The sequence below is a fragment of the Apus apus genome, chromosome 2 (assembly GCF_020740795.1).
Source record: "Apus apus isolate bApuApu2 chromosome 2, bApuApu2.pri.cur, whole genome shotgun sequence".
In the NCBI taxonomy this organism is placed as follows: Eukaryota; Metazoa; Chordata; class Aves; order Apodiformes; family Apodidae; genus Apus; species Apus apus.
This window is the reverse complement of record NC_067283.1, coordinates 93820579-93834394: the sequence shown is the minus strand read 5'-3', so window position 1 is coordinate 93834394 and position 13816 is coordinate 93820579. Positions and strand designations below refer to the sequence as shown.

General features: G+C 38.5%; 1 protein-coding gene across 4 annotated transcripts in view; it reads right to left on the bottom strand.

Annotated features, from left to right (window-relative positions):
- The window catches only part of TEX10 (testis expressed 10), a 58061-nt gene that overhangs the window by 28715 nt on the left and 15530 nt on the right, over window positions 1-13816 (bottom strand). For 3 of the 4 annotated variants that reach the window (XM_051609365.1, XM_051609364.1, XM_051609363.1), the window contains 3 exons: window positions 11609-11744; window positions 6497-6672; window positions 5627-5804 (listed from right to left, as the gene is read on the bottom strand). In XM_051609365.1, coding sequence (XP_051465325.1) covers window positions 5627-5804; window positions 6497-6672; window positions 11609-11744 — 490 coding nt within the window. The remainder of the gene's footprint in view (window positions 1-5626; window positions 5805-6496; window positions 6673-11608; window positions 11745-13816) is intronic. The other variant, XM_051609366.1, reaches the window with a different exon arrangement.

Sequence of the window (13816 nt, the reverse complement as noted above, 5' to 3'; positions counted from 1 at the left end):
TTTTTTTTTTTTTTAATTGAATGAGAATTTGGCTTACTTTGGTAAAATTTCCCCCAACTGTTTTGAAATCTTTTCTATACTTCACTTGTATGACAACTACTGTATTCAATTGCTCTATCAGTGTTGTTATTCAAAAAAACAAGTTTATAATATCCTCTCCAGGTTCTCTCCAGCTTGCAAATACTTTTGGGGAATATAATGTTTTTCTTGCCTAAAATAATGCATTCAATAAATCTTTAATGAAGCCATATATAGGCTCTGCCACCTACACTTCACATTCTCACTCAGCCTCCCCAAGCTCTACCGTCAAAGGTTGCACATCACTGAACTAGGATGACTAAATAAAGTAGTACTTCCTTACAAAGGAAGTACCTACAGAAAACTTTAAATTCTAATGGCACCCTAAAACATCTCTGGTAATATATTGGGAGACATAGCATTTTACACCTCATACCAAACACATGTTAAAATGCCCACCCCTTCTGAATACCAGATTCCTTAGGAGGGCAGGAACCAACAAGCATGCCTGGCTGCTTGATGAGACACCAGCTGAGCTCCCTCATTATTGTCTGGAAAGCAACAAAGTATTTTAGAGGCACTACCTCTTAAGGAAAGAGGTTTAAAGCAGAATGCAAGCTACCCCAGAGTTACCTCAAATCTGTGAAGACCAGGAACTCCCACACAATTTATGTCTCATTGGGAGAGAGCACTCAAGCTTTTATTTATATGGTCCTCATCCTTCTCCTTTTCTACAGGAACAGAAACAACAACTCTTTGCAAGACCCCAGCAGAGAAAAAACCTCACAAGAATAAGAAATGGCTGTTTGAAGCCACTGGAGATCTCATTTATGGACACTACTTCAAGAGAGAAGTGCCATAAATTATCTCCCATTGTTTTTTATCTAGACAGTGAAATATTATCTGCCCAATTCTCTCCTACAGTGAAATAATTTCCAGACACACTACTTCAAGGGATAAAACATTTTTTAAAAACCATAACCATTTTGCATAAATAAGGCACATAAATAAATGGCATTTATGTAATCACGTTAAATAAAGGCACATGAATTAATTACACTTATGTAATTTACACTCAATACGTTTTCCTTGTTTGTACCTCAAGATATGCTAGAAGACAGAACTAATCCAGTTAAGTCAGCTAACTTCCTAGTCTATTTATTTGACAGAAAGATTCTCCTCAAAGCTAACCTTCCAAAAAGTACTCAAAAAATAAGCATATGTCTCATTAGTGCTTAAAAAACATTCTTAAGCAGCTCACCTGCCCTACAAATGTAGAAAGTAGGCATAGAGGGATTGCATCAAAAATTCTTTCCAACTCTACCTGTAATACTGCTAAGATTTACAACCTTAGTCCCTACTAGACTACCAACAACTAATACATTTCTTCACTTTCTGGACAGAATTGTGTACCTGTCCATGCCCACATTCTCAAGGAATCAAGACTGTAATTTCAAACCCTGCAAGACCTGTAATTTCAAGGTCCACTCACGCCCAAAGTTACATATTCCCATCCAAGACTTAAAACATTCCTCTTAATTAGAACTACTATTTTGATTATTTACCAGTTATTCCAATAAATAATGAATTAAAAATATTGAAATCAATTATTTTAGAAATGTGGAACACTGCATCAAGACAATTGGTTCATTCATTTCAAAAGATCAATCTAAGAAGTACCACCTAAAGATCACAGAAAAATCCTTTCAGTAGATTTGATGAAAATACTCTTGCCACCATAAATCCAAGCTCATCAGCAGTTTAAATCAGATGCCAAATCAGAGAACTTGCCTCCTGCTACCCCTCATTTCTCTCAGTCAAAAGTCACAGATTGTTCACTCATGTCGCTCCACACCCTTCCTCAACTGGCTGTGTATGAACAGGAGTGGGGAGAAAGATTTTACTCCCAAACCCTGGCATGCTTCCGTCTTTTAGAACCTTACCTAGAAGTTACTTACAGTTCATTGAAGTTACTTACAGCTCAAGCCCCACACAGTAAGCACAAGAAACAGCAGGGAAATTACCTTCTGTCCCTCAGTTTCACCTGAAATGGACCAGCTGTAGCTAGCCCAGTGACCCAAATGGCAGGAACGTCTGTTCGGTGGCACAGAGATCAATTAGTGCAGATCTGGCCATATTCATACCAGCATACAAAATAGGGTGGCTGCATTTTGACTCTCTTTTCAGAACAGTCCTTTTTAGCCTATGCTAACTGGTAAAGCTTTGCGAATATAGATCAAAAGCATGACAGGAATCATCCTAGGAATTTAGTACTATAGATAATTACCCTCTTGGCTCAAAAAGCTTTTCAGTATTACATGGAAATACTGTCACCATCATAATCATTCTCAGCACATGGAGCCCACCATAGCTCACTTAATGGGCTCCATTTCACCACTGCAAAAACTGGAAACACAAACTACTCAATGTCTTCAAAATTCATTTTTTTAATCAACAAAAAATCTAAAAGTTAGCATGTAATAATTAAAATTGACTACTACTACCTAATATCATCATAAAGCTGTGGTTTAAGCTATCTGGATAAATTTACTATCTACTTTTATTGGTTATACACACTCAAAAAAGCTCCAAGTTCCTTGTGCTTGCACTGATTGTTCCTGAAATAACTGCAACAGTTATTATCATCCATATGTGCTCTCAACAAATGCATCTTAATGTAGCTGGCAAATCTCTGGCAAATATACCTGGGTCTGTACATGCATTCTCCAATGCATGTAAAAAGATACATGCTCTGCCAGTCAAGAATAATGTGGAAATAAAGGCTTTTGAAGATATTAAGAACAATTACAAAATACAGTAGTGAGCCTCCAATGCTCCTGAATGCAATCTTTTTAAAACATGACAGATAAGCAGGTGGCATAGAAGAAAAGAAATTTATAAAGGCTCCCCCATTCACCAAACAGAACATGAATGTACTGAAGAAAAACAGTGCCATCTACTGACACGGTTGGTTTTATTCATAAACACATCTTCCAATGGACTGGTTTGTATTAGCTTCCCTGTGCAAAACTATCATCTAAAATCACAGAAATCATCCCATGAACCAGACTGTGGCACAGAACTGTGAAATTATATAAATTTGTTATAGCACCATTCATTTCAAAAACCTGCACGTTTAACTCCAAGCCTCACAAGACCTGTAAATTATTACCACCCTCTCCTTCCTTCAAGGCTTTACCTGTGCCACCCATAATACACTTTAATCCAACCCAATTTTAAGTATCTCCTGAGAAGTACACTTATACTCATTTCCTGCATAGCCTATTCAGGGTGTATCTCCGCTTTTACAACATTTTGCTAGCGCTCAAACCAAAGGTTCTTCTGCCATTTAAGGTCTAGATTTCTAATCCTGCTAAAACTGCACTTATGAACACCCTTTTACACATATGGTTTCCCCTCATTCCCAGCCTAATTTGCCTAATAATGCCGATGAGTCAGTCATTCCCCATTATCACAATTTACAGACTATCATTCTTTGTCTGTTCTCCTCTGATCTCAATCCAGTTTGTCCACACCATTATCTAAAAGCATACCACAAAACTGGATACAATAACCCAGCTTTGCTTTTCTGATAAGACAGAAAATTAGTTCATGTATCCTGTGTGCAATGACAGGTTATTAAGCTCACACAGCCCTGCTAGGGTTCATATCTAGAAAACCAACTACTGTTTCCTTAACTCTACAACTTTTTTTCCAAGCAAAAAGATAAGTCGGACTCTTCTGCTCTTGAGAAGTAATATTATTACTTTTGTCCCTATCTTTGCATACTTAGGTTGCCAGGCAACTGTTTCGGACATTCCCCTCAGCAGCCACTAACATTTCTGACATCTTAGTTCTCTAGTTCAGCAAAGCATTCTACAATGGAGTTTTCAGGATAAAAAAGTCTACAATTGCAGTGATAAGGAAAAAAGTAGCCTTTCAAAAATAATTTCATCGATATATTAAGAAGCTAAGCCACAGCTAAAAAAATGTGCCATCAATAAGCCCTTTAAAACTTGTACAAGTCTTTAAGTTGGCTGTACAGGTGAGAATGTATCTTCAAGGCTGTTGAATTCACTTTGTCTATAAAAGACTCGTTTTAATCTGTCCAAGGACTTGCACTCTTTCTAAAGAAAACTCATCAAGTTCCTGTTGTTAATGTTGATTTCTCCCAGTGAAGTAGGAACAGCTTTATCAAAGAAAAAAAACTCTCAATCAAGAGTAATATCTCCTTTCCAAGTTTCACCAGGACTTGAAATTTTCCAGAAAGGAGACTGTAAGGGCTAACAATACAACAAACTGCACTAGAATAACTATGTCAGCACTTTTTTTCATCTAGTTATTTCAGATTGACTTCTTTGCCTTCATAATCCCCACTCTTGGGATCCATCTTAGTTTAAAGCATGTTCCAAATGCCATAAATAAAAATCAAAAGGCTCTCTTTGCATCTCTGAAAAATGAGAAGTTGCTCCTCCTCCTCTGTTGTCCGGATGTAACCTACTTTTGATAAGAACACTGCTCTGTGGCCACCTCTTCCATCTTCTGCCAAAAGGATCAAATGCACACAGACTACCTGCAGCTTTCTCACAATCTTCAGAAAACAGTTACACTTTTACAATAAAAATCTCCCACACTGAAAATCCAGTAAAATCTAAAACCAAAATAAACACCTGAGTGACTTTAGCTCTTATAACGACTGTCTTTAAATTGTTTATGGTTTGCCAAAGAATTTCCAGTATATAAGAGAGGACATTTCTTTCTTAAAAGTAAAATTTGGGTCCACCTTCCCAAAACTAGATAGAATTTCACTTTTATAGTGGTAATGCATTACATACAGGATATTCTAAATTTCATCACTTCATACGTTACTCAACGTTATTCACATGTTATACAGCTAATGTGAACAGGTTGTGTTTGACAGTACATTTTGTTGTGTCATATTTCAATAAAAAATGTTTAAGTTCCAAAAAGCATTAAGAAAAAAATCAGTTTAAGCATAATTCATATAAGCTTAATTCTTGGTTATTTATACAAAGTTCAACAATATTGATCAATAGAGAAAAGCAAGTATACTTCTTCTGGAAACACTAAAGCAAAACACCCTTGTGAAGTCCCAGCAAGCCTACCACTCACTTCAGGGGAGCTGCAGCCTCTCTCATCAGCCTTGAAGGCAAGCTTACGTTTCTTTGAAGCCAGAACAAAACCAACAAGAGTGTAATTTCTAACAAGACACTTGCCTAGCAACTATGATTTGGCTATTTAAGTGTGGTAATTACAGAAAAAGCAAAACGTGTGAATACACAGTAGCTGGTCATTTTTCACTACAAACAGTGTCAGGTCAAAGTATTCACAAGGAAAAGCTGCCATCAGCAGCCAAACAAGGACCGCTGGTGATGACATTCTAGGTATTCAATACCACGTAGCCTTAGAGGTGATGTAATGAGATGATGTTGTTACCAAGCAGTGGAGAAAAATGAGTCAGTGTGAAGACAGAGCTGACACGACAGGCTAGGAGTCAAGTCTGAAGGCAGACTGACAACAACGTTCACGCATTCACCTTGTTCACCACCACCCCCACCACACCCGAAGTCAAGGCCGAGAGCTGTACCTCATGTGCAGGATCCCGATGAGGGTGGTGGCCAGCTCGGAGGACACCCTGCCCATGATGCAGCAGCGGCTGAGGGCGGCCAGCAGGCCAGCGGGCAGGCGCGGCAGGAAGTACACCAGCTGCACCAGGCGCCGCTGCGCCTCGGCCGGCAGCAGCACCAGCGCCCCGTCCAGCGGATCTGCGACACAGACACAAAAGATGCTCTTGCACCCCGCCACAACTGCCCGGCGACAGCGCCTCATGCAAAACGCTGCCACGGTCCTGCAGGGCCCCTGCTCTTTGCTAACTGCTCTTACTTAGTTAAAAGCCTATGGCACTTGCTGACAGGCCGGTGTCTAATACTGGAGAGGGAAAAGAATAATTAAAAAAAGATGCAATATGACCAGAATCAGATTTCACAAACTGCAGCTCATTAGATTAGAGTCCTGCTAACTTCACCTAAGAATTTTTATCTTTTTACTAGGCCTTAAGAAGTGACACACACTGAAAGAGGGTAGATTTAGATTAGATATTAAGAAGAAATTCTTTAGTGTGAGGGCAGTGAGACACTGGAACAGACTGCTCAGGGAAGCTGTGGGTGCCACATTCTTGGAAGTCTTCCAGGCCAGGCTGGATGGGTCCCTGAGCAACCTGGTCCAGTGCGAGGTGTCCCTGCCATGGGCAGGGGTTGGAACGAGATGATCTTTAAGGTCCCTTCCAAGCTAAACCATTCTGTGATTCTATTATTTCTTGTTAACCTTTATAATAAGAGACAGAATCAATCTCCACATCCCCCACGGAGACCTTAGTCCAGCAGTACTTTCCGTGCTCTCCCAATTTCCCTGCCAAGCAATAGACAAAATTCATTACGCTGTAGCATAAAAGTCTTACCGTATATTTGAGCGGCAGTGGCTTGTAAACTTTGTAGTAATTCCTTGTTCGAACGAGAAGCAGCAGAATGAATGATATCAATCAGCTGATTGGAAAGCTCAGGGTTTCTCAAGCCAAGCAGAGCAAGTTGCTGAGGTAAGCCAGCCAACCAACGAGATAAAACTTTACTTCGACTTCTAAAGAAAGAGGGAAAATTACTCGGGGAAAAAAAACCAAAACAAATCAACAAAAACCCCACAAACTTAGTCTCTGCAGTCTTGAAGATATTGCTTTAATGTCAGGTACAATCAAATTACAGTAAACTGCAATGCTGTGATTTGTCAAGAATCTTTCACCAGAAGATCTCAGCACACTGGTGTGCTGCTAGTTACATTAGAAGTATTTATCTGATCCACAGGTTTTGCACTGCGTATTTTCAGCTCTTTCAGAAAGTATTTGTGTGAACTGACCATATGCTGGCAAAGCAACATTTCGATTTATAATTAGTTTTATCAATTGATATTTAATGAATTATGAGTCAGGATAAAAAGCCATGAGACTACTACACCCTCAAGACCACTTAACCCCCCAATCAAGCTACTAGTCTTTACGCTAGACTTTCAAATTCAATTCTACCTTTGCTCACATCTTGCTTATCAATTCAGATACCTCTCAAAGCAAAATGAAAATAAAACTGGTGGAACAGAGCACCAAACAATTTTATTAACAAAGTGTACTGTGTCACACTCGGCCCTTGTCCATGCAGCCATTTGTCATTTATCACAGCAAGTTACCATGTTGGTAAAGCATGATTTGTTCTTACATACATGCTAGTTGATTCTTGATTACCTGCTTGTCCTTTATGTGTTCACATACTAATTCCAATCAAAGAGCTACACGATCTTTCCAGGGACTGAGCCGAAGCTCATCAGCCTGAAATTCCACAGATTCTCTCCAAGATGCATTAATAGCATTTTTCCAACCATGCAAAACCTCCCACAGTCACCATGGTTTTTCATGGAAGAGAAAAAATAGCCTCACTTTCATGAGGCAACTTTCTCAGCACCTGCAGGTATATCCCCGGATATCTATCTGGCGCATGGATTTCACTACATTCATTCAGCTGAACTGATTCTTCACTTGTTAAATTAAAGAGGCTTTTTACATATTATCTTACTTGCTCTGCTAGAATGTCTAACTTTCTATTGACTCTACCCAGAGCCTCAATCAATCTTTAACTGAGGTGTTTCGGTAAATTCAAATAGGAGTGAAAGGAACCCATAGCTTAGGTTGCCCCTGCAGCCCTTACAATTTGGGCTTTTTTGGGCATAAGTAACTGCAAATGAAGTCAACTGAATAAGGTATCAAATGTAACTATTCAAAGGTTACAACACATCTATCTTCTGCTACAGCTTAGTATCTTTAAAAATTACACTTCCTTCCTCTCTCCAATCTCATACACAGCATACAGAAGGAGAAAGATCTATCACAGAATTATTGTTTGCAACTGCCTCACTGAATTTCACATTAAAAAAAATCCTGTTAGCTGCTAAGTGCACCAGTTTTTGTTTTGTACAAATATACTTCTTCCCTCTTACATCATTCCCTCAGGTAATCCAACTCTTCTGGTTTATTTTTCATTTCTTCCATTCAGGTAAGGCTTCTGAACTATACGTCACCAGAAAGCTTCTGTTGGCGTGCTCCTGCTTTGTGTGGTCATTAATGCTAACAAGAAGTTTAGTTTCAAGAGAGCTCTGAGGAACTGTATAATCAGACTATCTCCAGTTTTACCCCTCCCACTGTTGTCACTTTTGTACTATATCCCTCTGAACGCATTCCTATAGCGAGATGCCATCTTTTATAAAAAATCCAAGTTGCATTACCTGCCTTTAAAGGTAATAGTCAATGTTCTTACTGCCTGCATTTTCACACAGCAGTTTTCTCAAGTCTCTGGAATAAAATGTACCTAATCCTCCTCTTTTGCATTCATATGACAGCATTGAACTCAATTTTGTTTACAACACTGTTGTTTCCCTGAGTACTCAGACCATCCCTTGTATTTGACAGGAATTATAATAATCTTTATTGAAAAATGTGACAAGATATTGTTTACACTGAAGGACTACCCTGAATCCATCCTAATTCAGACCCACTTCTTCCCTTATCCTATAGTATGATGGTTAAGAAGTTTTTGCTGTTTTCACATCTTATGACAAAAATAATTCTGCTTGACATCTAGGAACTGATATTTCTAACCTGCTTATCTAAAAGTAACAGGAATTAAACCAGTCTGCTTATCAATTCCTTATCAATTCCACCCCCCTCCCCTATTCTCTTTAAGTGCTACTTATCATAAACATCCCCTAAAACCCGGTAAGGAAACTGCAAAGAAACTTTGGCAAGCCTAAGATGCATTTTCATTTGTATTTATTACTTGATTCTCCAGACCTTGTTCACCATCCCAACCAATTGGCCTGTACACACTTCAGGAAACATGACTGATTAGTTTTTTTCTTTCCTTTAAACATCTTCAGTCCCAAGCTTTAAAACTCAACAACCTCCATTATAGATCTGTTTGTATTTATCCTTCCTAGCTCAAACTGAAACAATCTTATACACCAATCCTATCTTTCATAGGCTACAATTTCTGTGACACCCTTGTTTATCAAATCAAGCATCATTTATAAACTAAAAGCATTTCATCAGCATACTGCTGAAGTGATGATTACACTAAAAAAGCTGCCTAGTGTAAATCAAGAAGTTAAAAGCAGGTCTCTGAAACTGCTGACAAGAGTAACATAATGATGATAAAAAATTATTTCATTTTTCAAAGAGCTGACAAAATCCCTCATCACAAACTTTTTAAGGGAACCAAGAATGCATGACACAAGAGGGAAGGGCCTTGCATAGAGGCATTAAATGTATTTAACAGTAGGGAAAGCCTGAAGACAACTGAAACTAGTGAGTTGAAGGTAGGGTCAACAGAGGGGTCAAATGACTTGACATGAAAATAGTGGATGGGAATAAAACATTTGCTTTCTTTTCACACAGAAGCAGTGGGTGCTGCTTTCAAAATGAAGCTTGAAGAACCCAGGACCAAGACAAACAAGAAGAAGCTGGTCTCCAGAAAGTTGAACTTTGTCACTCCTCGACAGAAGATGCTTCAGTTGCTCTTGATTTAGCCCAGTCTAAGGAACAATCGGAAAAGCTAACGGAAAAGACAGCCACCCAGTGATACTAAACACACAGAAGCTCAGCACTGTGAGGAATAACAGGCTTCAAATGACTTGAAGTTTAGAATACTATGGAGAAGTAGCTTTTGCCTTCTTCCTGTAGCATCTCACATAGGCCAGTGCTGAAGGCAGGCTGTGAGGCTACATATCTTTTGAAGTCTCTACCAGTATATTTATGCATATCTGCATGCGTATACACACACATTGCACATGCTTATCTATGCATAATGACTATGCATATAGTGAACATAACTAACATCAAGACCAAAATATTAATTCTTAACCTTGTAATAAATCAATCAAGTTTTCTTTAACGGGGCAACAAGAGGCCAAAAGCTCCTACCTAGCCTTTGAATCAGATACATCTAAAAAAGAAACAGCTTCATTTAACTGTCCTTGGAAAATGTTCCAACATGAATTCTGCTCCTCTTACAGTGCTCTAGACAAGATTCTGAGAAAAAAAAAATTAAAAAATGAGAACAGTCACAGTTGGACTGAATGAACAGAGTAACATGAATGTCATCCAGGATCAACTGCGCAGTCCACATCTTGAAGAAATGAAAAAAAACCATATGTTTCTTAAGGAAATTAATGGATCGGTGCAGTACACAGACATTATGTTGTCTTAAAATACACTGTCAGAAATAAGTGCAATTATCCCTTTAGCAAAGAATTTTTAGATTTCATTCTTGTTACTAAAAATGTTGCATTTCCATGTAAAAGTCTAAGATGAACAGCAGGAAAACTACTGCTATTTGTGATATCTAAAGATGTAAAGATAGAGCTTTCCAGGTAGCAGGATGATGACATCAAACTGGATGAGATACTCAAGACTTTCAGTTAAGTACAAAAAACAGTGGTTATGTAACCTCAGGGAAATTAGTCAGCATGAAAAAGATCTCTTTTTCACTCTGGGTGAAAAGAGGAGGAAAATGGGATATTCTCTAACCTTCTTCCTGTCTTTCAAATTCCCTATGCTTTTATAATGTTCATTGGGTAGTGTTAAGAGATTTCTGTCTCCATACCTAATTACATGTGCTCAGGCATTACCACAACGTAAGATTTAACAAAGCAAAGGAATTCCAGAAGAGAACAATTTTTCCAAACCTTGACTCTGCTAGGGGATGCTGCTATTTCTGGGAGCCCTGGTTTGATTTTTACATAGTAGCAGAAACAAGTATCACAGTTATGATCTTACATCCTTCTGCAGTTCTCAAACAAGGTAAGATTAATGCAGCGTAATCCATGTTTAAAGATTTCACGTAGCTGGAACCAGATTACTCAGCTGAAAAAGACCTTCTGGAAAAGTTAAGACTTGGAAATTATTTGGAGAAATGTTATGATGAAAAAGTGTAATACAGCAATATTGAGACCAAACTCCTCTTATTTGAATAAAGTCAGATATATAATAGATGCATGAAACTGAGAACCCAAAAGGACTAGAATATTTTCTTAAAACCACACACCTAAAACAATAGAAGAATACTTTCCTTAAAGAAAGTACAGAAGGCTAGACTTGTAATACCAGAACCACCAAAGGCACTAGAGTCACAAGCCCACAACCTCAGGCTGAAGTAATGGTAATGCTCCATGGCTATAGCTGCACAATCTTGACACATCTACTGACTACCAAAGAGTCATAACAGCAAGCCTGCAGTAATGTACTTAAATTCTAAATTATTAACAGCTATCTAGCACCTACATTAAGAAAATAGACAATTAAGCTAATACACATCTCAATCTCACAACTCAGAGAACCCAAACTTTCATATTTCAGTGACACACTATCCAAACCAGATTGAGAATAAAGTTTAAGAACATCTACATAGAAATTCAATAGTTTAACTTTTAAATAAATATATTATGTTGAAATAAGAAAGAACAAATAGATGTTTTTTACCTGATTCTTTGAGTCCTCAAATCTTCTTTTTGGTAAACTCGGCTAAAAAATTTCAAAAGCAATGTACGAACAGGAAAGACAAGATTCCTTTGCTGGTATAGTGTATACACTGCTTTTATCAAGGGTTCTGTTGCCACTAGAAAGAAAAAAAATATATATATATAAAAAAACCAAACAACTGAAGTAGTGCTTCTTAATATTCTGCTTTTACACATACATACACACAGAGAAGAGCTATAATCTGTGTATGCAACTATCTACATTTAACTCCACAGGAAAAGTACAAAAATGTTTTTAACTATTGGAATTTTAAACCATTGAAACAACACCTTCTTGTGTAGCTTGTGAAAGAGCCACATGAACAAATATAGACTACATGTATGTGAAAATTTCAGACCTTCTTGAACATGAGAGTGCACAGGTTGTGAGGTAGCTGAGAAACAATGGAAGTCCTGCTTCCCACTAATGTCTTCCATATCCTTTTCCATTAGTGCAGTACTCTCCCATCAACCTTCTCTTTAACTTCTCATTTATGCTCACCCAAATCTCAGTGTTCCAATGCCTTCTGTTCTCTCTGAACTATCCCTTTCACCCTGCCACTTAAAAAGGTGCATTTCATTTCAGCATAAATAGCTACTCAAAACTGGCAAGCTTGAAAAATTAAGCTACAAAGATACCATGATGCTTTTGTGGCATAATAAGCAGGATGTTGACTATGGTCTTATTTAATCTCTTAGCATTAGCTTTTTGTTTTTTCTGTTTCCTCTCTTTTGATTTTCATTGTGTTCTAAAAACATTTTTATTGTACTAGTTCATTTTTTCTTTTGCATCATCTTCTACAGAAGACAGACCCTTCCAGGCCCTTAATCTCAATGTCAGATAGGTTTTAAACAAATCAGAGTTACAGTTTTGGTATGTACCATCTTCTGCAGTATCACCTGATACAAAACATTTCAGAATTTCTAAAGTATCACCAAACAACCAACCAAGGAAGGGAGCTGTTCTTCCTCCACAGAATCACATAATGGTTGAGGTAGGCAGAGACTCTGGAGGTCATCTGGTCCAACAACCCTGCTGAACCAGGACCAGATAAATCTGGCTGTCCAGAACCATGTCCAGACAACTTCTGAATATCTCCAACCATGGAGACTCCACAACCTCTCTGGGCAACTTGTGCCAGTGCTCAGTCACCCTCACAGTGAACAAAAGGTGTTCCTGATAGTCAGACAGCATCTCCTGCATTTCAGTTTGTGCCCACTGCCTCGTCATTGGACAAAACCGAAAAGAGCTTGGTCCTCTCTTCTTTGCACTCTTCCTTCAGGTATTTGCATGCATTGGCAAGATCCCCCTTATCTTCCTCTTCTCCAGGCCGAAGAGCTCCAGCTGTCTCAGCCTTCCCTAATAGGAAAGATGCTCCAATCTTCACGGTCCTTCACCGGACTCTCTCCAGCCCCTCTTGTACTGGGGAGACTAAAACTGGACACAGTACTCCAGGTGTGGCCTGGCTAGTGCAGAATAGAGGGCAAGGATCATCTCCTTCAACCTGCTGTGAACACTCCTAAGGCAGCCCAGGACACCACTGGCCTTCTTTGCTAAAAGGGTCCACTGCTGGCTCATGTTCAACCTGGTCTTTTTCGGTCAAGCTACTTTCCAGACCATCAGCCCATTTCTCCAGCATGTCAAGACTGCAGTACATTAATCTTAATCTAACAACTCTCAGGATTTTAGAGCTGCACAAGGATTACCTTGAAGGGATGAGATAAACTGTCCACACAGAGAAAGATTTGTGAGGTGAAGAATTTCCTGCTGGCAGTGCAAGTCTTTGACCCTTTACAGGATCAGCAGACAAAATCCACACATATTAATCTTTTGGTTAGAAAAATACAAGCTATTATCCACTATCTGTTTAAAGTTTGGTAGAAAAGGAAAAATTAATGTTTCATTACAAAGAAGAAAGTGCATAGTATCTGATTTAACAGTTTAGCAATAATCTGGAAACTATGTTCCTGAGTAGCAACTCTTCTGCTTTAGCTCAGCTGGTGAGACAGGCACATCTCTGACTGTGGACTATTATTTGCCTTCAATAGAAAGCTAATTTGGAGTGCAGACAGGAACAATTACTTATTATCTTTGTCATCAGGGCATGGGAATAGACAAATTCCTAATTAAAATGGATTTGGAAGGAGATACAACTAACTGACAAAATAT